Genomic DNA, 25,983 nt, shown 5'->3' on the forward strand with positions numbered 1-25,983 from the left:
CTGGTAACATCTTATATGATTTGTGTGAGACAGTCATTTGATGTAGACTCGAAATGTTTCGTATTGATAATTTGATCACTTGAAAATTGCTTTGAAGCTAATAGTTTATGTGAGACAGCTATTCTCGTCTTCTAAGAATATTTTAATGATTAAAATGGGAATTTAGAACAATTTTCCATGAATTGGATATAGCACAATGTGCGTACTTGTATGCTAACTGTTGTTAGTTATTCCAAGTCCAGGAATTTAGTATGCATACGCGTATGAGTACTGAGTCAACAGTTGAAGTACGGGAACTATAGTATGCATACCTGTATGTGTACTGATTTCAACTGAGTTCGGTCGTGAATGATGGTATGCATACCCGTTTGCATACTGGCGAACAGACCAAGTCCGGAACTCTAAGTATGCCTACCCATTTGCATACTTGAGTGAGTTAAGTTCTAAAATCAGTTATTCATGAACAAATACATTTATATAATAAGGAATACAATATTTGAGAACCATGGATAAAATTTTCATGAATTGATTTGAGTGAATCAAAATCGATTTTGCTTCAATTGTGTCTTGTATATTTCTATGAGAATATAAAGCATTGGACAACTCTATAACTAGTTTTATTTGAGTCATTTGAACTAGTTGTGATTAAGATGAACAAGGTTGATATGAAAGTGTTCATATGGTTAACTGTTGTTGAGCCAACTAAGTGTACACGTTTAGGTAAGGTTACCCATATCTAAATGTAGGTACATTTTATTTGTGTATAACAAGCTAAGAAAATCTAACGGTTGAAAGATATTAGCTTGAATCTAATCAGGTTTTCATCTAACGGTGAATATTGAATGCTTTGTTACCAAGGTAACATTGATTGCAAGGGATAACTGTAGCAACTGGGAAACCTAATCCCCACACCTCATCTGTGATACTAGTTGCGACCAGAGTCGATTATCCTTTAACCTAGGTTTTTCTAAAACCATTATAGGTTAACAATTTAAAGACTTCATTGGGATTATGAAGCTAGACCCAACTATTTTTTCTGCAGTTTGATGTTCTAATCTTACTTTGTTCTATCGTATTGAGTATTATCTTCTCTAAGATTTGCACGAGATTTAATCTCCGATAGGTAAGATAAAAAGGAATCACAAAGCTTCGTTCCATTCTTTCTGATTCCACAATATTTTGTTTCGCTACCCTACAGTTAAGTTACTGTGAGGTGATTGATATTACTAGGATGTTCTTCGAGAATATAAGTCTAGTGTATCAATTGGTTCCAGTTCACCTTGATTTATCAAAAGACAGAGCAAAACTCGTAGGTATTTCTACGGGAGACAAATTTATCTATTCAATAGACTTTTCTGTGTGAGACAGATTTGTTTATCAAGTCTTCGACTTTGGGTCGTAGCAACTCTTAGTTGTGGGTGAGATCATCTAAGGGAATCAATTCGTAGAGTCCTACTGGGATTCAGAGGCGTAAGTAACGAAACTATACCTTGATTAGTGTGAGATTGGTTATGGCTCAACTATATTCCAGTCCGAAGTTAACTTGTAGTATGCTAGAGTCTGTGGCGGCTTAATACAGTGTGGTGTTCAATTCTAAACTAGGTCTCGAGGTTTTTCTGCATTTGCGGTTTCCTCGTTAACAAAACTTCTGGTGTCTGTGTTATTTCTTTTCCGCATTATATTGGTCTTTCGTACAGTTCAAGTAGTTTCTCATAATAATCAGGCTCGCGGATTTATATCTGTTTGATTTGCTGATTACATTGAGAAAAAAAGATATAACTCTTGGATATATTTTCATTGATTGATTCTGACTATCTAGTTGATTCTATTAGAAGAAATATTGGCTGTGGTTGTTAGACCCCCACCTTTTTAATTGGTATCAGAGCAGGCAAACACGTTAATACCTAACAAGTCTATGATTGACGCAATCTGATTTTTATGGACGAGTCTATCTCTAATAACGTATCAGGTCAGAAATTACCATATGTTTTTCAAAGCTTGGATTCACCTGAGAGAACTCTCATATCTAATTCAATATCTAAACATTCTTTTGATGTAGAAACTGTTGATTGGGAAACACACCTAGAAGAACAGTTGGATGAACTTTCTGATGAAGGTGATTTAGATATTGATAGAGATGTTGATGATGAAGTCTCAGAGTATGTTAAGGTTTTGAATTCGTTGGAAAAGAAGAAGATGATAACTTCACATGTCACGCCTCTTTAGACTTCTATATGTCGATAAAACAAGAAATTGAAATGGATTTACGGAGGTCTTTATAGTTGGAATTGCTTTTGTGAATCGATCATCAAAGATTCTGAGGAAAACCTGAGTAGAAAGTCACTTGAATGTGACAATGTTTTTCAAAATACTTCTTGTTGGAAGAGAAACTTGCAGAAACTGAAGCAAGGATTAACTCTCAGCAAGCAAGTTTTGATGACAGAGAAAGCGATTATCTCGCTCGATAAAAACGCCTTGAGGCTTATTCAGCTGCTGCTCTTGATAAAATCAAGATGTTGGAATATGACTTGTAAAATTTCAATACTAGTTCAACTAAATTAACCACTATGCTAGGAGCAAGTAAAAATCATCGTGATACACGAGGATTGGGCTATAAGGGACGTATACGAGTTTTCCTAGGATTTTCTATGAAACTATCTTATATATACATATGGTTCATGACTCCTTCTTGATACATATTTGTTCCATAAAGGTCAAAAAGTTCTTCTGAATTTTGGTGTGCACTATGGATGGAAGCAACAAGGATGACGAATCCAAGAAGGACAAGACTATCGAGTTTCACAAGAATCCTGTTTTCATAACTTGCTATCATGTTGTTGATCATGAAAACAAACTACCAGTTCAAATGTCATCACAACTGGTAGGAAATCTTCTTCGAGATTTTGAGGTCGTACGTGAACAACTCGGAATTGCAACTAGGAATCTTGATTTTCTGAAAAACGAATTGAAGAAAGCAACTGATGAGCTTGTCCATGTTCAATCTCTTGTTGCTAGGGGAGTTTAATGTTTTTCAAATCATGTTCTCTAAGAGTTATTTGTCTAGTAAATCTTCTGTTAAGAATTTCATTTCTTGTATTTTTAAATAAGAATAACTAGAGTTTGGAATAGCCATTATTGTGATTACACGTAGCTATGTCCAACATTTTCATCTTCCTTGTTTTTTTTTTAGGTTAATTTGTTTAAATTCTAAAGTTGTTTGGAAGATGATTTTTGCAGAATTAATCTTTATGGTTTTATATATTGCAATGTGTTATGAGATATGTGTGTTTGCGTCCATGAACTATGGTTGTCCCGTACTCTGTCAAAAGTTAAGTCTTTCATATGTCAGTATACGAGTATTGATAAAAGAATGAATGAACTTTTGACATTACAAAAGTTTTAAGCCTATTATATGTCATTATGCAAATATTGATGGAAGATAGGATGAACTTTTGTTTACGAGGATTATGTCTATCGTATGTCATTGTGCAAATAGTGATGGAAAATAGAATGAATCCTTGTCTATTCCACAGTATTGATCTTTCATGATCCATGTTTTTATGTATATACTGTGCGGCTCCGTAAGTTCTCTTATGTCGAGCATGACCAATTAAATTGATCACTTTTTGTTGTTAATTTGGTTGTATATTTTGATTGAATTAATCATGGATTTTCTTGTGGTTAATCTAATTATTTTGGATACAAATTCATATTCGTATGTGATTTTTTATGTCAAAAGAAATCCTTATTTTCTTGTGAAAGTAAGGCCGCTCTTGTTGTTATTTCGGGAATGACATTTTATGTGGGGGTGGGGGGGGGGGTGGGGGGGGGGGGGGGTTCTTAATTAAACTTGTGCTTAATTTCCAAATATTTGTGTGGAGTGCGGCTGCGGAATATTATAGGGGTTATCTTGTATCTTTATAAACTCCTTTATGAATGCATTTAGCTTCGGCTATATGATGGCATCTAAAAAGTTGATATGTGTTTTCTTTTGGTCATGAAATATCTCTATGGAAATTTCATTAGGATCCCACTAGTTTTCATACCTTTGCCAATTTTATTGACAAAAAGGGGGAGAATTAATGTGTAGTTCACACAACAAATACATATGGTTTTAGGATCATTATGTAAGGGGGAGTGGTTTCCATGTGAGATGAAGTATTGACTAAGGGGGAGTGATAATATCACCATAGTATTGTTTTCGAAGTTGTGATACAATTGAACTTTGATGTTGTGTAATAATACTATGACACTGTGTAACAATGATTGAGAACTCTTGTTTTCTCATTGTTATAGCTACGGATTTTCAACAACGATGATGCTAAACTTACAACCTTTGGAATCATTGAAGTACTTGGAAGCGACGAAGATTTTGAGTAATGTTGAAGAACAAGGAGATCATGCATGTGGAAGAGAAGCTACAAAAGTTTATTTATCTTTTTTATATTCCATACGTATTGATAGTTTTGTCACTAAAATTGACAAAGGAGGAGATTGTTAGAGCACTGCTCGGTCGAACTCGCAAGGCGTTTCTATCTCAAGCTTGTTGTCAAGTTAAGTTGCCAAAACTATAAATCTTGATTTCTAGTCTACTCATATCTAAGTCTTGGACTAGGATAGAAAGTGTAGTTGAGCTCTAGACTCCATGGAGATCATCATACAAAGACGAATAACTACTCAAGGAACTGGTGGAACTTCATCGACTAAAAGATATGTGGAGACTTGAACTTATCTATCACTCAAAAGTCTATCTACTCTATCTCCTATCTTGAGACAAAAGTCGTATTGCTATATAGACTATGATTATACACATTTGCTATTTCGAGTCGAGTTTATCTCGCTTATCTATTTCTCGAAATATGTGTTGATAAGCTTTCGCTTTGGACAAGTTCATCTTTACTAGTGATGAAAGTCATATTAGTTTCAATTACTTGAAAATCGCTTCGACGAAAAATAGCATGTGAATAACAACTATATAACGTCCTCTAAGAATGTTTCAATGATTGAAATGAGAGTTTAGAATATAACCCTGAAAGGATATAAACATTGTGTGATAACTCATACATGTGCAAGTCCTTATTCCTTGAACCAAAGTATGCGTATTTGTTGCTCGGGAAAACCGTAACTAAGTCCGTGTACCAGTATGCGCACTGTCGGAGGTTCACATCCCGTGAATTTCTGCTGGAGTTTGTGAACTAAAAGCAAAATTATTCCGGGTACTTAAGTCCGCGTACCAGTATGCGTACTTAAGTGGGTTAGTTTCTACAAACGGTTATTCGTGAACTTAAACTTATATAAACTAAGGAATGCATACTTGCAAACCGTGGCTATAAAGTTCATGAATCAAATCGTTTTTTGCTTCAATTATGTCTTGTATACTTCTATGAGATCTAAGCAATTGAACAACTCTCTAACTAGTTCTCTTGAGTCATTTGAACTAGTTATGGTTAAGATGAATAAGGTTAATATGAAAGTGCTCATATGGCTAGACATTTGGTTAACTATTGTTGAACCAACTAAGTGTACATGTTTGGGTACGGTTACACAAACCTAAATAAACGTGCATTTCATTTATGTGTAACAAGCTAAGTTCGATCTAACGGTTGAAAGATATTAGCTTGAATCTAATCAGGCTGTCATCTAACGGTGAATATTGAATACTTTGTTACCAAGGCAACTTAGATTGCAAACCCTGATTTAAGAGACTATATAAAGGAGAACTCTAGCAACTGGGAAACCTAATCCCCACAACTCCTGTGTGATACTAGTTGTATTTGCTAGAGTCGATTCTTCTTTAACCTTAGGTTTCTAACGAGACCCTGTAGGTTAACGACTTGAAGAATTCATTGGGATTGTGAAGCCAGACCCAACTATTTTCTTTGTAGTTGCGTGATCTGATCTTGCTGTCTCTATCGTATTTGAGTACAATCGTAAGATTGTCTTGAGATTGATTTCTCCGATAGGCAAGATATAAAAGTAGTCACAAAAATCTTCGTCTCATCGTTTGTGATTCCAAAATATCTTCTTTCGCTAGTCGATTAAGATTATTGTGAGGTGATTGATAATTCTAGGCTGTTCTTCGGGAATATAAATCCGGGTTATCAATTGGTTCCTGTTCACCTTGATTTATCAAAAGACAGAACAAAACTCGTAGGTATTTCTGTGGGAGACAGATTTATCTATTACCGTAGACTTTTCTGTGTGATACAAATTTGTTTATTAAAGTCTTCGACTTTGGGTCATAGCAACTCTTAGTTGTGGGTGAGATCAGCCAAGGGAATCAAGTGCGTAGTATCCTACTGGGATCAAAGACGTAAGGAGAGAAACTGTACCTTGGATCAGTGTGAGATTGATTGGGGTTCAACTACAGTCCAGGCCGAAGTTAGTTGTAGTAGGCTAGTGTTTGTAGCGGCTTAATACAGTGTGTGTTCAATTTGGACTAGGTCACGGGGTTTTTCTGCATTTGCGGTTTCCTCGTTAACAAAACTTTTGGTGTCTGTGTTATTTCTTTTCCGCATTATATTTTATTATATAATTGAAATATAATAGGTTACGTGTTGTATCGATCAATTGTGAAATCCAACCTTTGGTTGTTGATTGGAAATTGATTGATCTTTGGATATTGGTCTTTGGTACCATCCAAGTTTATATCTCTTGTATTCAATTGGGCTCGCAGATCTCTATTTGCAGATTGCAGATTGAATTAGAGATTGAGATATTTAAATCCTTGATATATCTTTCTTAAGATTGAGTCTAACTGTCTAGTTGATTCTCTTGAAAATATATTGGAGTTAGTCCATACAAATTGCTAATCGAAATATTGGGTGTGGTTGTTTAACCCCCGCTTTTTCACGCACAACCTGTGATATTTCAATTATATAGAAAATATAATGCGGAAAAGAAATAACACAGATACCAGAAGTTTTGTTAGAGAGGAAACCGTGAATGCAGAAAACCCCGGGACCTAGTCCATATTTGAACACCACACTATATTAAGCCGCTACAGACTCTAGCCTACTACAAGTTAACCTCAAACTGAAATGTAGTTGAGCCCTAACCAATCTCACATTGATTAAGGTATAGTCGCGTTCCTTACGCCTCTGAATCCCAGCAAGACTCGATGCACCTGATTCCCTTAGCTTATCTCACCCACAACTAAGATTTGCTACGACCCAAAGTCGAAGTCTTGATAAACAAATCTGTCTCACAAAGAAAAGTCTATTGAATAGATAAATCTGTCTTCGAGAGAAGTACCTGCGATTTTTTATTCTGTCTTTTTATAAATCAAGGTGAACATGAACCAATTGATACACCAGACTTATATTCCCGAAGAACAGCCTAGTAATATCAATCACCTCACAATAATCTTAATCGTACGGTAGCGGAACAAGATATTGTGGAATCACAAAGAATGAGATGAAGAGATTTGTGATTACTTTTTATCTTACCTATCAGACATTAAATCTCGAGCAAATCTTAGATAACATAGTACTTAATACGATAGAACAAACTAAGATCAGAACACGCAACTACAAAGAAAATAGTTGGGCCTGGCTTCAGAATCCAAATGAAGCCTTTAAGTCGTTAACCTATAATGGTTTTCGAAAAACCTAGGTTAAAGGAGAATCGACTCTAGTCGCAACTAGTATCAAAATGAGGTGTGGGGATTAGGTTTCCCAGTTGCCAGAGTTCTCCCTTATATAGTCTTAAAATTAGGGTTTGCAATCAATGTTACCTTGGTAATAAAGCATTCAATATTCACCGTTAGATAAAAACCTGATTAGATTCAAGCTAATATCTTTCAACTGTTAGATTGTCTTAGCTTGTTACACAAAAATAAAATGTACCTACATTTAGATAGGGTAACCGTACCTAAACGTGTACACTTAGTTGGCTCAACAATAGTTAACCTCGGTTACAGCAATTACCATAACCGGTCATACTGAATCATAAGTCTAGGTATTGTGATCGATTATACCAAGATACATAACCTGAGTTAAGATCGGTTCTACCAACTCAGACATACCAGTCATCCAAAGAATATGCAATGAATAGCCGAAAAAATATACCTATTGATTTCCCTTTTAATTCATAAAACAATTTCACGAACCTACTTCCTTTAAACAAATGTAAAACATCGTTTCCTATGATGAAATCTTCACCATAAACCCATACACATAATCATAAAACTATATTCAAGATCTTGTCGATGTCATATCTACGAAATTCAAAAGATAAGCATTATACTTCGTAATATAATTCCTTAATACTATGACCATACTATTATGATCATGTCTATGCATTAGAGTATTATTTATATACAATCTTCTCATTTTATGTTTTCAATATAGCACGGCTTGAAATATATGTTAGGAATTGAAACAAGATCAAGTCAATATTACTAACCTCAAGTGGAAGGATGATGTCCACGTTGTAGTCGTTACTTCTTCTCATTCTTCAGGTCTTCAGAGTAATACTTGTATGTCTCAATATTCCTAAACTTTCTAGTCTAACCTAAACGAAGTTGACTCTAGTATTAATCAAGCGACTCTATATGAGTTTTGATACTAAAATATTACAACCAAACTTGACATACCAATGCTTGGTGAGCTCAGCCGAGCTATGTTATGACAGACAGGATTAACCTGAAATAACTCAAATGATATACTATTATGAAGCTCTCCCAGAACGTGCACCAAGGAGATATTATTGAAGGTGCTTTAATCATATAAGTCGATCAATATCTACCAAAATAAACAAGTATGCACAGTAAGCAACACAAACAATAACACCAACTGCAGCAACACAAACAATTATGGGCTGGTGGACTATCCATCATTTCTTCTGACAACAACTTATAATTTCGTTTTTGTTTTTGTTTTAATTTAGTTTTTGAAAAATAGGGGGTCTAACAACCACATCCAATATTTCGTTTGGCAATTTGTATGGACTAACTCCAATATAATTCCAATAGAATCAACTAGACAGTCAAACTCAATCAAGGAAAGATATCCAAGAGTAATATCTCTTTCTCAAATCAATCATTAAATCAACATAATGGAATCCGTAAACTGATTGGTATGAGAACAACTTGGACGGTACCAAAGACTAATATCCAAGTGACAATCAATTTGCATCAACAACCAAAGGTTGGATTTACCAATTGATTGAACTACGCACAACCTGTGATATTTCAATTATATAAACAAATATAATGCAGAAAAGAAATAACACAGAAACCAAAAGTTTTGTTAACGAGGAAACTGCAAATGCAGAAAAACCTCGGGACCTAGTCCAGATTTGAAAACCACAATGTATTAAGCCGCTGTAGACACTATCCTACTACAAGTTAACTTCAGACTGGAGTGTAGTTGAACCCTAACGAAGTCTCACATCGATTAAGGTACAGTCGCGTTCCTTACATCTCTGAATCCAGCAGGACTCTACGCACTTGATTCCCTTAGCTGATCTCACCCACAACTAAGAGGTGCTACGACCCATTGAAGACTTATAAACAAATCCGTCTCCCAAAAAAAAGTCTATTTTGATAGATAAATTTGTCTCCCACAGAAGTACCTATGAAGTTTTGTTTCGTCTTTTGATAAATCAAGGTGAACAGGAACCAATTGATTATCCGGTCTTATATTCCCGAAGAACAGCCTAGAAATATCAATCACCTCACAATAACTTAGCTATATGGTAGTAGAAAGAGTTATTGTAGAATCACAAAGAATGATACATAGAGCTTTGTAATTACTTTTATATCTTACCTATCGGAGATAAATCTCGAGAAAATCTTAGAGAAGATAGTACTCAATATGATAGAACAACTAAGATCAGAAAACACAACTACAGAGAAAATAGTTGGGTCTGGCTTCAGAATCCCAATGAAGTCTTCAATTCGTTAACATATAATGGTTTTAGAAATACCTAGGTTAAAGGAGAATCGACTCTAGTCACAACTAGGACATAAGAAAGTGTCGAGATTAGGTTTTCCAGTTGCTAAAGTTCTCCCTTATATAGTCTTTTAAATCAGGGTTACTTACAACCAAAGCTAAGATAGCTTAGTAACAAAGCATTCAACATTCACCATTAGATGAAAACCTGATTTAAGATTCAAGCTAAGTTTGCTTAAAGCCAAAGCAGTATCTCTCCACCGTTAGATGGTATTAGCTTGTTACACACAAATGAAATATACCTTCATTTAGATATGGGTAACCGTACGTAAACGTGTATATTGAGTTGACTCAACAATAGTTAACCAAAGTTAGCCATATGATGATCAAATATGTTGATCAATCAAACATGAATGATAATCAAATGAATCTAATTGTGTTACTCATAGAGTTGTTCAATTGTATATATATATATCTCATAGAAGTATATAAGAAAGAATTGAAGCAAAATCGGATTGATTCATGAGAATCAATTCATGAACATTAAGCCACGGTTTGCAAAGATTGCATTCCTTAATTTATTAATATATTTGTTCATGAGTATGAAAACATACTTAACCGATTTTAGAACTTAACCAACTAAGTTTGCAAACAGGTACGCAAATTTAAGTTCCGGACTTTGGTCTTGTCCAGCAGTTTGCAAACGAGTACCCATACTGCTGTCCCGGACCGTAACTCAGGTAGAACCGTCCACATACTGGTATGAAAACTTGGTTCCCGAAATTTAACAGTTAATACCATTCGAATACTGGTACGCAAACAAGGTTTCCGGACCTGAATCATACCACAACAGTTTGCATACTGGTATGCATACTGTGTTATATCCAGATAATGGTTAATTGTTCTAAACTCCCATTTCAATCATTGAAACATCCTTAGAAGACGACAATAGCTTCCTCATACAAACTACTATCTTATAAGTAATTTTCAAGTGATCGAATGATAAATATGAAACATTCTGAGTCGACATCAAATGACTGTCTCACACAAATCATGTAAGGTGTTTCAAGGAAATTTTCACATGATCATCTTTTGACTTATTATTTATAGTTTCCAACAAATAAAATGTTTCCGTCTAAACTCGTCAAGAATAACGATGAACGTAGCTAAAGAAAAAAGCTTCCAACACATATTTTGAGAAATAGGTAACCGAGTTAAGCTCAGCTCGAAATATTAAATGTGTATAATATAAATGTCTATATAGCTATCTGATTTAGTCTCATTAGGAGATAAAATATAATAGACTTCTGAGTGATAGATAAGTTTTAGTCTCCACATACCTTTTGTTGATAAAGTTCCTCCAAGCTCTCCTCAGTAGATCTTCGTCTTCAATCGATGAACGCCGTGAAGTCTAAAGCTCAACTACACATTCTATCCTAATCCGAGACATAGCTATAAGTAAACTAAAAATCAAGACTTATAGTTTTGATGACCTAAACCTGACAAACAAACTTGAGATAACAACACTTGCAAGTTCGACCGAGCAGTGCTCTAACAATTTTGTTTACGTTAGATTGTAAGGTATATTAGTTCCTTTGGTACTTGTCGATGTAAGTCGTAATAGCCTAAGTTGTGACAGAAGTATATTAGGAGCTTTTCTTTATTAGCAGTCGTATTATGTTTTTAGTAACATTAATAGAAGTAGTAACCTTTGTATTCTTTGGGAATCTCTACCTGATGAATCAAGATGGAAAAAAAGGAGATAAACAGTTATCGTCCGGTCATTACACCTCAGCATATGGATGCAATTTCCTGACTAGCACCTCCAATCAAGCGCATCGAACATCCCTACCATCAACTAGAGTATTATGGACTCTGATGTGCCCATCAAAAATAAAACTTTTCTTGCGAAAAGCATTGAACGAAGGTTTTCCGACCTTCGACTCCAACACATCTCCTAATGCAATTCTGATCCCAAAATCGCTGCTCAAGCTCTGCTCCATCATTTTCTTGTCTTCGATTCATGGCATATTATTCTAAATATAAATACTAATCTTTGGATACCATATACCCTGGTGTAAAAGTCTTTTAAGCAGTTTAGTAAAATGCATGCTCCGAAAAAAGAAAACTTGGACTAGTAAAAGGATACAGAACGCTGTACCCACGGGTGCCCAAAGTCGCACTCGGTTCAGACTTCAGATGATTGGTATTAAGATGGGTAGATTAGTATTAAGATGGGTAGCTAACCTAGAATTAGGTATTACCATAAAAAGGAAATGACGAATTCAAACGCATTAAGTTCGTCGAATTCATTTCATTTCATTTATTCTCTCTCTCACTCATTCATCCTTCTCGTTGCTATCTTAATCTAGATCTGGATATGAGGTTGATGTTCTTGCGTTGTTTCTCAAATTCTATTGCTGGAAGTTCTTTTCTTTTTGTTGATTTTTTCTTTAAATGAGAAATCACTCTCTTCTTCTGCTTTGAATCTTTGCTCTTATTACTATGTATTAAATTAATCTTTCTCAAATACACCTTTAGATTTTCCAAGAGTAATTATATTTGTTGCTGTTGATATTTTATTTCCTGGAGGAAGAAAGAGAGATTGACGGTAGAACATATGGGTTTCCATATCAGAATAGTTGAGGTGGTGCAACAGAGATGGAAGATCTTTTTAATTTCTATTGTGTTTATTTCCCTCTAACTGAACATCGATCCGTTTCAAGTTTCATCGAGGGAACCGGTTATACACAGAGTTTCAAACAGTTACCTTTCCTTTTTTTTTTTGGTTGAAGCTCTGTTCTAGAAATGTCGATTTTGATATTCAACTTGCTTTTTCTTTGTTTTAGTATTAAAATTTCTATAAATCCTGCTAGTTTGTTTTTGTTTTCATAGAGCAATCATGTCTGTTATCGTTGATTATTTATAACATGGAGGAAGAAAGAGATTGACGGTATAGGTTTTAATATCAGAATAGTTGAGTTGTGCAACAGAAATGATTTTTTTTTTATTATCCTCTAACTGAATATCGATCCGGTCCAATTTCCGTCGAAAAGGCAAGCATATACAGAGTTTCAAACAGTAACCTATTTCTTTTTCTTATATACTTTTTTTTTTTGTGATTAAACAGGAACCCCCTTTGTTTTTGTTTTTGTTTCACAATTAAAATTTCTAAAAATCCTGCTGTGCAGTGCTATTTTGAAAAGGTTTGATACAGTTGATTTTTTTTAATCCGTAAATAAATTTGATACCGTTAATTTATTCAATTCAATGATGTTGTGGTTGAGATCGCTTAAGGTTTACATATTGTTACGTAGTGTTGGGTATGTATATTTAAAAACATAATTTTATAATGTTATACCAAACTTAGAGAGATAGTGTGGTGGTATTATTTTGGGCTCCCACACTAAAAATTTGGGTTCAAGTTTCACTTCATGCATTTGACCAGGTATATTTATATATTTATATTTATTTAATAAAATACGGGAGAGCGGGGTCTTGGGAGGTCTGTGATTCAAAAACTTATTTTTTTTGCATATCTGACTTTTGGGTTTGAAAAACGTTTATGGTAATTATTATCTAATTAATTGTCTTTAATTTTGACAGTCTTTTCTACCCGTTTTCTTACTGTTACGGAAAGTTAATTGAGGGGAGTTACTCAAAATTTATTTTCATTAAATTTGATTGATTTTCTTGAGCTATATTAGACTAGTTTTGCAGAGGATGTAATAACAGAGTTTTACATCTATTTTTGAGTTCTGAGCAAGTGTAGAAAGAGTATTGTGATTCGATTTCTCATAGTGCAGAGAAATCGAACAAGAGAGTATCAGTTGTTTATCCCATAGGTTTTTCGACAAATTTGACTGCTAGCACAATCAAAGAGGCAGAGTCGCGAAATATCTTAAAGATAGCGACCTAGCCCGCGACTCAGCTGCTTGAGATTTATTTTGTGAACTTTCTATATTGTTTCCAACAATTTTAAGGTATTTTTTGCTATGGAGGTTGAAAAGAAGTGCGTTGATGATACCAACAAGCCATTCAAATTTAAAGGGCAGCATTTCAGAAGATGGAAGTTGAAGATGTTCTTTTATCTCAAACTCATGAAGCTGCATATGATTGTGTCGAGTGTTCATCCTGGAACATTGGAACCTGCTGCTGATAAGGCTGCTGCTGCCGATGTTGTTGCTGGTGCTGCTGCTACTGATCCACCTCCTACCGGTGATGCCAAAGACGTTGTTTCTCAAACTCATGAGGAGAAACAGAAGGCCATTGACAAATGGGTCTATGATGACTTTGGTTGCAAAAACTACATTCTTAACGCATTATCTGATGATTTATATGAGTATTATTCAACTTTTGAAACTGCTAAAAATGTGTGGGATGCATTACAGAAAAAATATGACACCGAGGAAGCTGGATCAAAGAAGTATGTTGTGAGCCGGTATTTGAGATACCAAATGGTGGATGATAGGTCAGTTGTTGCACAGGCTCATGAACTTCAAAATATTTACCACGAAATTATGACCGAAGGTATCAAAACTGATGAACAATTTCAAGTTTCTGTAATGATTGACAAGTTACCACCTAGCTGGAAAGATTTTCGTAATACTTTGCGTCACAAGACTAAAGAATTTTCTCTTAAAAGTTTGATTGTTAAGCTCAGGTTTGAGGAAGAAGCTCGGAAACAAGATAAGAAGGAAGAGATTCTCATTGTTTCTAACAATAAGACTCATCCTAGTTTGAAACCTAAGAAGAAGGACCTGAAACCTAACCCGAACCAAAAGAAAGGAGGAAGGCCTAATCAAAACAAGAACCAACACCCATCAAGAAATGGACAGAATTCCAATTCTGAGTTTCTTTGTTATACCTGTAATAAACCAAACCACATGGCTAGCAATTGCAGGTTTCACAAGGAAAAGAATAAAGCACAAGATAATGTCGTGGGTGACGTCATAATTGCCATGGTCTCTAATCCAGAGTTCTACATGGTTGGTGGATCTGATGGGTGGTGGATAGACAGTGGTGCTTCGCGTCATTGTTGTTTTGATAGGTCCATGTTTAAGACTTATGTTGAAACCAAGGATAAGAAAGTGTTGTTGGGAGACTCTCACAGCACTATAGTGAAAGGTTCTAGTACGGTAGAGTTGAAGTTTACTTCTGGGAAGACACTCATGCTGAAAGATGTCCTTCACACTCCAGAAATGAGAAAGAACCTTGTTTCCGGCTATCTTCTCAACAAGGATGGATTGTATCAAATTATTGGGTCTGATATTTACAGTATAACTGAGAATAAGAATTTTGTAGGAAATCTACTGATGGAATGTTTAAGCTTAATGTTTATGCTATGAATAAAATTGAATCCTCTGCTTATATGGTTTGCAATTTTAATGTTTGGCATGATAGACTTTGTCATGTGGGTAAAAAGTTAGTAAATAACATGAACAAGTTAGGTGTCCTCCCTGAATTTTCTGAAAATGAATTTGAAAAATGTGAATATTGCAGTCAAGAAAAAATAACCAAAACTTCACATAAGTCTGTTGTAAGAGAATCCAAACCACTAGACTTAATACATTCTGATTTGTGTGAATATGAAGGTATGCTAACTAGAAATGGAAAAAGGTATATCATGACATTCATTGATGACTGTTCTAATTATACTTATGTTTATATGTTGAGCCATAAAAATGAAGCTATTGAAAAGTGTAAGATCTTTATTGCTGAAATTGAAAATCAATTTGGTAGAAAAATTAAGAGGTTTCGTAGTGATAGAGGCATTGAATATGATTCTTCTCCCTTTATTGAAATTTATCAAACCATGGCATAATACATGAAAGAACTGCTCCATATAATCCTCAAATGAATGGAAACGCTGAAAGAAAGAATCGTACTCTTACTGAATTGAATGTTGCTTGTTTGATTAGTTCTGGTGCTGCTTCTCATTAGTGTGGTGAATGTTTGTTGACTGTTTGCCATGTTTTGAATCGCATTCCTAATAATACAACCAAAATATCTCCTTATGAAATCTGGAGAGGTAGAAAACCTAATGTCTCTTATTTTAGAGTTTGGGTTGTTTAGCTTTTGTTAGAAAACCTAATCCTAAAAGACATAAGTTAGAAACTAGAGCTTATGAATGTGTTTTTATTGGTTATGCTCAAAACAGTAAAGCTTATAGGTTCTTTGATATTAATAATAAGGTTATTATTGAATCTATTGATGTTGATTTCTTTGAAGAGAGATTTCCTTTTAAATCTAGAAATAGTGGGGGTTCAATACCAAGTACTTTACCTAGTTCTGATTCTGAACCTAGATTAGAAGAACCTAGAAGTGAAGAAACTAAGATCACTGAATTTGAACCTAGATGCAGTAAAAGAGCTAGGACTGAGACAAAAGATAAAAATCCCGACTTTGAATTTTACATTGTAGAGGAAGAACCTTCTAATTTACAAGAGGCGTTTAGTTCTGCAGAGTCTAATTTCTGACAAGAAGATGTAGATAATGAATGAGATTCTCACATGTCTAATGGAACTTGGCGTATAGTAGATTTACCTCCTGGTTGTAAGCCTATAGGTTGTAAATGGGTTTTGAAAAGGAAACTCAAACCTGATGGAACAGTAGATAAGCACAAATCTAGACTGGTTGCTAAAGGATTTAGGCAACGAGAGAACGTAGATTTTTTTGATACTTATTCTCCTGTTACTAGATTAACATCTATACGTGTTTTGATTGCTGTTGCTGCTGCTCATAATCTTGTTATTCACCAAATGGATGTTAAAACTGCTTTTTTGAATGGTGAACTAGAAGAGGAAATTTACATGGAACAACCTGAAGGTTTTGTAATTCCTGGACAAGAACAAAAAGTATGTAAGCTAGAAAAATCTCTTTATGGTTTGAAATAAGCTCCTAAATAATGGCATGAGAAATTTGATAATTTAATGATTTCAAATAACTTCAGAATAAATGAGGGTGACAAATGCATCTATTATAAATCTGAAAATGATGTGTGTGTGATTCTTTGCTTGTATGTGGATGATTTGCTGATATTTGGTTCCAATTTATCTGTTGCCAATGAAACTAAAAGCATGCTTAGTTCGAATTTTGACATGAAAGATTTGGGTGAAGCTAGTGTAATCTTGGGAATCAAAATAACTAGAACTGATAGTGGTGTTTCTTTAGATCGATCTCACTACATTGAAAAAATTCTGAGGAAGTATGAATATTTTGATTGTAAACCTGTTTGTACTCCATTTGATCCTAATGTGAAATTGTTTAAGAATACTGGAGAAAGTGTTAGACAATCTGAATATGCTAGTATAATTGACAGTCTGCGTTATGCAACTGATTGTACTAGACCAGACATTGCCTATGCAGTGGGAGTTCTGTGCAGGTTTACCAGTAATCCTAGTTTGGAACACTGGGATGCTATTGAGAGGGTTATGCGGTATCTGAAAAGAACCACAAACCTAGGATTACACTATCAGAGGTATCCCGTAGTCCTTGAAGGATTTAGCAGGATGCTAATTGGAATACTCTTTCAGATGATTCTAAGGCCACCAGTGGATATGTTTTTACTATTGCTGGGGGCGCTGTATCTTGGAGATCAAAGAAACAGACAATTATAGCCCAATCTACGATGGAGGCTGAATTGATGGCACTAGCAGCAGCTAGTGAAGAGGCAGGATGGCTGAAGAGTCTGTTGTCAGACATTCCAGTATGGGAAAAATCGATACCAGCCACTTTGATCCACTGCGATAGTACCACGACTATCGGAGTAGTATAGAATTGTTATAATAACAATAAGAATCGACAGATACGTCGAAAGCACGACACAGTTAGAGAATTTCTCACAACTAGTGTTATTAGAGTAGATCATGTAAGGTCTGAAGGAAAATTAGCTGACACTTTGACGAAAGGATTAGCAAGAGAAAAGGTATGGAATATGTCTAAAACTATGGGACTTTTGCCCGTGAGAAGTTGAGTCATTTGTAATGGATACCCAACCTAGAAATAGGTTCAAAGGGACTAGACGAAGTTATAAATGATATGATAGAGTCATGCATTCCCATAGCATGATATCCTGTAGTGGGAAACAAGTTGAGTTTTTATTTTAACTCTTAATGAAGTCTATAACTCTTAAGTTAGAGTGGGATACACATGAGTATTCTTGATAAACTCACCTATACGAATGTGTAGGTGTGGCCGCCTTCCATGAGAAATTGGGCATTTCTCTAGATCATTTGTTAAAAAAAGGGATAAACACATAGCCTTAATGTGCGAACTTAAGGACTTTACTCTAGATATAGTTGTGTGTGTTAAATAATCTAGTATTAGTTAGAGTTCAAGACGCAAGTCACTCTAGCCACCTGGTACTTAGAAAGTTTAACACTATGCAGAGGTTCAAGTCGAAAGGCACCTTTGTAGATGCACAACTATACAACACTTGCTCAATGTTTTGAAATATAAGTGGGGGATTGTTGGGGTATGTATATTTAAAAACATAATTTTGTAATATTATACTAAACTTAGAGAGATAGTGTGGTGGTATTATTTTGGGCTCCCACACTAAAGACTTGGGTTCAAGTCTCACCCCATGCATTTGACCAAGTATATTTATATATCTACATTTATTTAATAAAATCCGGGAGAGCGGGGTCTTGGGGGTCTTCAGAGGTCTGTGATTCAAAAACTTATTTTTTTTGCACATCTGACTTTTGGGATTGAAAAACGTTTATGGTAATTATTATCTAATTAATTGTCTTTAATTTTAACAGTCTTTTCTGCCCGTTTTCTTACTGTTACGGAAAGTTAATTGAGGGGATTTACTCATAATTTATTTTCATTAAATTTGATTGATTATCTTGAGCTATATTAGACTAGTTTTGCAGAGGATGTAATAACAGAGTTTTACATCTATTTTTGAGTTCTGAGCAAGTGTAGAAAGAGTATTGTGATTCGATTTCTCATAGTGCAGAAAAATCGAACAAGAGAGTATCAGTTGTTTTATCCCATAGGTTTTTCGACAAATTTGACTGCTAGCACAATCGAAGAGGCAGAGTCGCGAAATAGCTTAAAGATAGCGACCTAGTCCGCAACTCAGCTGTTTGAGATTTATTTTGTGAATTTTCTATATTGTTTCCAACAATTTTAAGGTATTTTGATTTTGATATGTAGGTTGAAAGAAGCGCGTTGATGATACCAACAAGCCATTCAAATTTAAAGGGCTGCATTTCAGAAGATGGAAGCTGAAGATGTTCTTTTATCTCAAACTCTTGAAGCTGCATATGATTGTGTCGACTGTTCATCCTGGAACCCTGGAACCTGCTGCTGATAAGGCTGTTGCTGCTATTGCCGATGCTGATGCTGGTGCTGCTGCTACTGATCCACCTCCTACTGGTGGTGCCAAAGACGTTGTTTCTGAAACTCCTGAGGAGAAACAGAAGGTCATTGACAAATGGGTCGATGATGACTTTGATTGCAAAAACTACATTCTTAACGCATTATCTGATGATTTATATGAGCATTATTCAACTTTTGAAACTGCTAAAGATGTGTGGGATGCATTACAGAAAAAATATGACACCGAGGAAGCTGGCTCAAAGAAGTATGTTGTGAGCCGGTATTTGAGATACCAAATGGTGGATGATAGGTCAGTTGTTGCACAGGCTCATGAACTTCAAAAAATTTACCACGAAATTATGACCGAAGGTATGAAAACTGATGAACAATTTCAAGTTTTTGTAATGATTGACAAGTTACCACCTAGATGGAAAGATTTTCGTAATACTTTGCGTCACAAGACTAAAGAATTTTATCTTGAAAGTTTAATTTTTAAGCTTAGGGTTGAGGAAGAAGCTCGGAAACAAGATAAGAATGAAGAGATTCTCATTGTTTCTAACAATAAGACTCATCCTAGTTTGAAACCTAAGAAGAAGGACCTGAAACCTAACCCGAACCAAAAAAAGGAGGAAGGCCTAATCAAAACAAGAACCAGCACCCATCGACAAATGGACAGAATTCCAATTCTGAGTTTCTTTGTTATACCTGTAATAAACCAAACCACATGGATAGGAACTGCAGGTTTAACAAGGAAAAGAATAACGCACAAGCTAAAGCCGTGGGTGACGTTATAATTGCCATGGTCTCTAATCCAGAGTTCTACATGGTTGGTGGATCTGATGGGTGGTGGATAAACAATGGTGCTTCGCGTCATTGTTGTTTTGATAGGTCCATGTTTAAGACTTACGATGAAACCAAGGATAAGAAGTGTTGTTGGGAGACTCTCACAACACTATGGTGAAAGGTTCTGGTACGGTACAATTGAAGTTTACTTCTGGGAAGACACTCATGCTGAAAGATGTCCTTCACACTCCAGAAATGAGAAAAAACCTTGTTTCCGGCTATCTTCTCAACAATGCTGGGTTGTATCAAACTATTGGGTCTGATATTTGCACTATAACTAAGAATAAGAGTTTTGTATGAAAAGGTTATGCTACTGATGGAATGTTTAAGCTTAATGTTGATGCTATGAATAAAATTGAATCTCCTGCTTATATGGTTTGCAATTTTAATGTTTGGCATGGTAGACTTTGTCATGTGGGTAAAAAGTTAATAAATAACATGAGAAAGTTAGGTGTCCTCCCTGAATTTTCTGAAAATGAATTTTAAAAATGTGAATATTGCAGTCAAGAAAAAATAACCAAAACTTCACATAAATCTGTTGTAAGAGAATCCAAACCACTAGACTTAATACATTCTGATTTGTGTGAATGTGAAGGTATCCTAACTAGAAATGGAAAAAGGTATATCATGACGTTCATTGATGACTGTTCTAATTATACTTATGTTTATTTGTTGATCCACAAAAATGAAGCTATTGAAAAGTTTAAGATCTTTATTGCTGAAATTGAAAATCAATTTGGTAGAAAAATTAAGAGGTTTCGTAGTGATAGAGGCACTGAATATGATTCTGCTCCCTTTACTGAAATTTATCAAACTAATGGCATAATACATGAAAGAACTGCTCCATATAATCCTCAAATGAATGGAAAAGCTGAAAGAAAGAATCGTACTCTTACTGAATTGAATGTTGCTTGTTTGATTAGTTCTGGTGCTGCTTCTCATTAGTGTGGTGAATGTTTGTTGACTGTTTGCCATGTTTTGAATCGCATTCCCAATAATAAAACCAAAATATCTCCTTATGAAATCTGGAGAGGTAGAAAACCTAATGTCTCTTATTTTAGAGTTTGGGGTTGTTTAGCTTTTGTTAGAAAACCTGATCCTAAAAGACATAAGTTAGAAAGTAGAGCTTATGAATGTGGTTTTATTGGTTATGCTCAAAACAGTAAAGCTTATAGGTTCTTTGATAATAATAATAAGGTTATTATTGAATCTATTGGTGTTGATTTCTTTGAAGAGAGATTTCCTTTTAAATCTAGAAATAGTGGGGGTAATAGTGGGGGTTCAATACCAAGTACTTTACCTAGTTCTGATTCTGAACCTAGATTAGAAGAACCTAGAAGTGAAGAAACTAGGATCACTGAATTTGAACCTAGATGCAGTAAAAGAGCTAGGACCGAGACAAAAGATAAAAATCCTGACTTTGAATTTTACATTGTAGAGGAAGAACCTTCTAATTTACAAGAGGCGTTTAGTTCTGCAGAGTCTAGTTTCTGGCAAGAAGCTGTAGATAGTGAACGGGATTCTCACATGTCTAATGGAACTTGGCATATAGTAGATTTACCTCCTGGTTGTTTTCCTATAGGTTGTAAATTGGTTTTGAAAAGGAAACTCAAACCTGATGGAACAGTAGATAAGCACAAAGCTAGACTGGTTGCTAAAGGATTTAGGCAACGAGAGAACGTAGATTTTTTTGATACTTATTCTCATATTACTAGATTAACATCTATACTTGTTTTGATTGTTGTTTCTGCTGCTCATAATCTTGTTATTCACCAAATGGATGTTAAAACTGCTTTTTTGAATGGTGAACTAGAAGAGGAAATTTACATGGAACAACCTGAAGGTTTTGTATTTCCTGGACAAGAACAAAAAGTATGTAAGCTAGAAAAATATCTTTATGGTTTGTAACAAGCTCCTAAACAATGGCATGAGAAATTTGATAATTTAATGATTTCAAATAACTTCAGAATAAATGAGGGTGACAAATGCATCTATTATAAATCTGAAAATGATATGTGTGTGATTGTTTGCTTGTATGTGGATGATTTGCTGATATTTGGTTCCAATTTATCTGTTGTCAATGAAACTAAAAGCATGCTTAGTTTGAATTTTGACATGAAAGATTTGGGTGAAGCTAGTGTAATCTTGGGAATCAAAATAACTAGAACTGATAGTGGTATTTCTTTATACTGATCTCACTACATTGAAAAAATTCTGAGGAAGTATGAATATTTTGATTGTAAACCTATTTGTACTCCGTTTGATCCTAATGTGAAATTGTTTAAGAATACTGGAGAAAGTGTTAGACAATCTGAATATGCTAGTATAATTGACAGTATGCGTTATGCAACTGATTGTACTAGACCAGACATTGCCTATGCAGTGGGAGTTTTGTGCAGGTTTACCAGTAATCCTAGTTTGGAACACTGTGATGCTATTGAGAGGGTTATGCGGTATCTGAAAAGAACCACAAACCTAGGATTACACTATCAGAGGTATCCCGCAGTCCTTGAAGGATTTAGCGATGCTAATTGGAACACTCTTTCAGATGATTCCAAGGCCACCAGTGGATATGTTTTTACTATTGCTGGGGGCGCTGTAACTTGGAGATCAAAGAAACATACAATTATAGACCAATCTACGATGGAAGCTGAATTGATGGCACTAGCAGCAGCTAGTGAAGAGGCAGGATGGCTGAAGAGTATGTTGTCAGACATTCTAGTATGGGAAAAACCGATACCAGCCACTTTGATCCACTGCGATAGTACCGCGGCTATCGGAGTAGTAGAGTATTTATTATAATAACAATAAGAATCGACAGATACGTCGAAAGCACGACACAGTTAGAGAATTTTTCACAACTGGTGTTATTAGAGTAGGTCATGTAAGGTCTGAAGGAAATATTACTGATACTTTGACGAATGAATTAGCAAGAGAAAAGGTATGGAATATCTCTAAAAGTATGAGACTTTTTCCCGTGAGATTTGTAATGGATACCCAACCTAGAAATAGGTTCAAAGGGACTAGACGAAGTTATAAATGATATGATAGAGTCATGCATTCCCATAGCATGATATCCTGAAGTGGGAAACAAGTTGAGTTTTTTTTTAACTCTTAATGAAGTCTATAACTTTTAATTTAGAGTGGGATACACAGGAGTATTCTTGATAGACTTACCTATACGAATGTGAAGGTGTGACCGCCTTCCATGAGAAATTGGGCATTTTTCTAGATTATTTGTTAAAAGAAGAGATAAGCACATAGCCTTAATGTGCGAACTTAAGGACTTTACTCTAGATATAGTTGTGTGTGTTAATCTAATATTAGTTAGAGTTCAAGATACAAGTCACTCTTGTAGTTGCAGGAAATCCTACACTACACCCCTCACAATATTTAATTAACATTCAACTCATTTTTGGATTAACAATCTTAATTTTATTGATGAATATTTGAACAATCTTACAAGAAAAGATAAAGGAATCAAGAATAACCACTGCTCTAGATTTTCACTCTCCTATTTGCTTGCTTCTCACTCAGAAAATATCTCTCCCTTTTCCTTTACAACTGAACGACTATTTATAGGGAATTACATAGTGGATGACAGCTAATCTGTCCTTTATTTTCGGATATGGCTTGCGACATTCTCGCAACCTTACAAATGTTAATCTCGCAAACTCCCTAATTTTCGCAGGACCATCACATTTTTCTCATGATTTAGCTGACCTCGTTTATTATTTCGTTTCTGAAGTTGTTCTGCGACACTGTTGTGTTGTGTTGTTAATAATTTCGCTGAGGTATTATTGTTGCGAGATTCTGATCCTACATCTTTCCTCTTCTCATATCGTCTATGCGAAGTAGAGATCTATGTGAGAAATGCCGCAGCTGTCCATCTCTTCATATTCTGTATTTATCACACGTATCCTTTCTTCCATCTATTTCTTGACACGTCTTCTGTAACCGCTGCTTTTCAACCGCTCACGTATTTTCGCATTAATAGTGTTTATTTATTCGAGTAAAAAAAATCTTCTTTATATATTCTTCTTACTCTTCTTTCCATTTTCTTTTTACTTTCTCTTCTCTTTTTACTCTCTCATCTCTGCAACTCTATTGTTCTTCCGTAAGTTCTGCTACAGTAATTCTTCCCTCTTCAATCTTCTTACTTTTCATTCATTCTCATACTCTATATTCAGATATGCCTCCAAGCGGTCAAAACATGAGAAAACTTTTAAGGAAATCCAAAAAGATCTTGCGAGAAGGTTTCACACTTTCTACCATTCCTGGTGAAAGTGCCAAATCAATTCTTTCTATCAAACTTTTTCTGATCAACATGTGATGATCAATAATCATAGTTTCGCTGGGTCAAATTCTCGCAGGTCTCCCCATTCCTCTTTATGACCCTGATATTCCTTTATTTTATGAATTCTCGCTCATCCATTTCGCGAGCTATCTTCAATTAGTGGGGATTGCATCCGTCTGATGTGGAGTTCGCTAACCGTGGTGCTGGTAAAGGATCTCTTTACTCTAAAGAACTTAGGGATCCTAAATTCGCAGACTTGGAGATAATCGCTGAAAAATAACAGTAGCGAGTTTCTTTGAGAATTATGAATTGATCTCCATGAAGAAAGAGAATACTCGCTGGGGTTCGCTTGAAAAGGAAAGATAATATTGATGAAGATAAAATACTCATGCAAGACATTGATTGGCACTGGTAAGAACACAACCCTCGCCAATCCAAAGATGATAAATGGTGCGTTTTTCCCTTGATGCTGAAAGGACCTTACATTGCTGGGTCAAATGTTCTTCCTGAGAATCTCGCTACTTATCAACCTTGGGTATTCTCTTGGCCCGAGAAGAAAAGAGGTATGTTTCTTCCAGTTTCGCCACTTTATTTCTTTATTTATCTTTATTCTTTTGTTCGCTGACTCTTGCGAATTCTACAGATCCAGAAACTGAAAGATAGCTACACAGGACTGGGAAGGCTAGTACCTTGTTAGCTCTTCGCTCATACACAGATGAGGTAAGAAATATTCTCTTATGATTTTAAACAATATATTGTTGCCTCTATTTCTTATTTCTATGTGTGTGAAGGTTATTGCTGAAATAGAAGAGTGCCAATGTTGCGAAGACTGGTGATAAAGGCAAAGGTGCTCTTCGCAGGGAAAAACCAACTGCTCCTCCTTCAAAGAAGAGAAAAATCCGTTCTTCCTCTCCTTCAAATATTCCTTCTCATGAAAACTCCGAGAGTGATGAGGATGATGAGGATAATGATGACCTTGCTGCAAATGAAGATTCTCCATCTGAATCTTCTATGGCTAAGCTCTCTGGCATCTTTTCTGATTCTTGGCAAGGAATGGGAGATAGTCAATCGCTAATACCTGCAAAGCTCTCGCTACGATTTGCGATGTTCCTTTATTGGATGGTGATAATTCTCTTCGCGGAGTTTCTAGATCGGTGACTCCCAACTTCCTGCATTCTCTTAATAGTCTGGTATGCTTTCGTCTTTTTACTTCTTCATTATTGTAACTCAAAATCTCTTTCTATTTTAATACTTTTTACATTTTCGCAGGCTGGAAAAGCTTCTTTCGTGTTGCCTCAGATCTGAGAGGAGACGCGAAATTCTTGAAAAGAAGAATCTTCAATTTCGTACAAAGAATGAGGAACTGGAAGCTGAAGTCAAAGTCTTCGCGAGAAGAACAAACAACTAGAAATTGATTCTTCTTCGTACAAGAATAAAATCTCTAGTCTTCAACAATTTAATAATCAACTCTATGGTATGTTACTTTTCTCCTTTCCCTTCATTCATTCATCCTGTTATTTTATCTTATTTGATTGATCCTTTTTGCAGACATTTATGGTCTTTCTGATGAAGCTATCATTCTTCGTTCATTTCCTAATGCCTTGGATAATGACA

General features: G+C 35.3%; 1 protein-coding gene across 1 annotated transcript; it reads left to right on the forward strand.

Moving 5' to 3' along the window:
- The first annotated feature begins 13,933 nt into the window (after positions 1-13,933).
- On the forward strand, positions 13,934-14,610 carry LOC113361529. Its single transcript, XM_026604751.1, has 2 exons — positions 13,934-14,426; positions 14,542-14,610. Exons 1-2 carry the CDS (start codon positions 13,976-13,978, stop codon positions 14,544-14,546), a joined length of 456 nt encoding a protein of 151 aa, XP_026460536.1. The 5' UTR covers positions 13,934-13,975; the 3' UTR covers positions 14,547-14,610.
- Positions 14,611-25,983: the final 11,373 nt, after the last annotated feature.

Source organism: Papaver somniferum, chromosome 3, assembly GCF_003573695.1.
Source record: "Papaver somniferum cultivar HN1 chromosome 3, ASM357369v1, whole genome shotgun sequence".
Classification (NCBI taxonomy): Eukaryota; Viridiplantae; Streptophyta; class Magnoliopsida; order Ranunculales; family Papaveraceae; genus Papaver; species Papaver somniferum.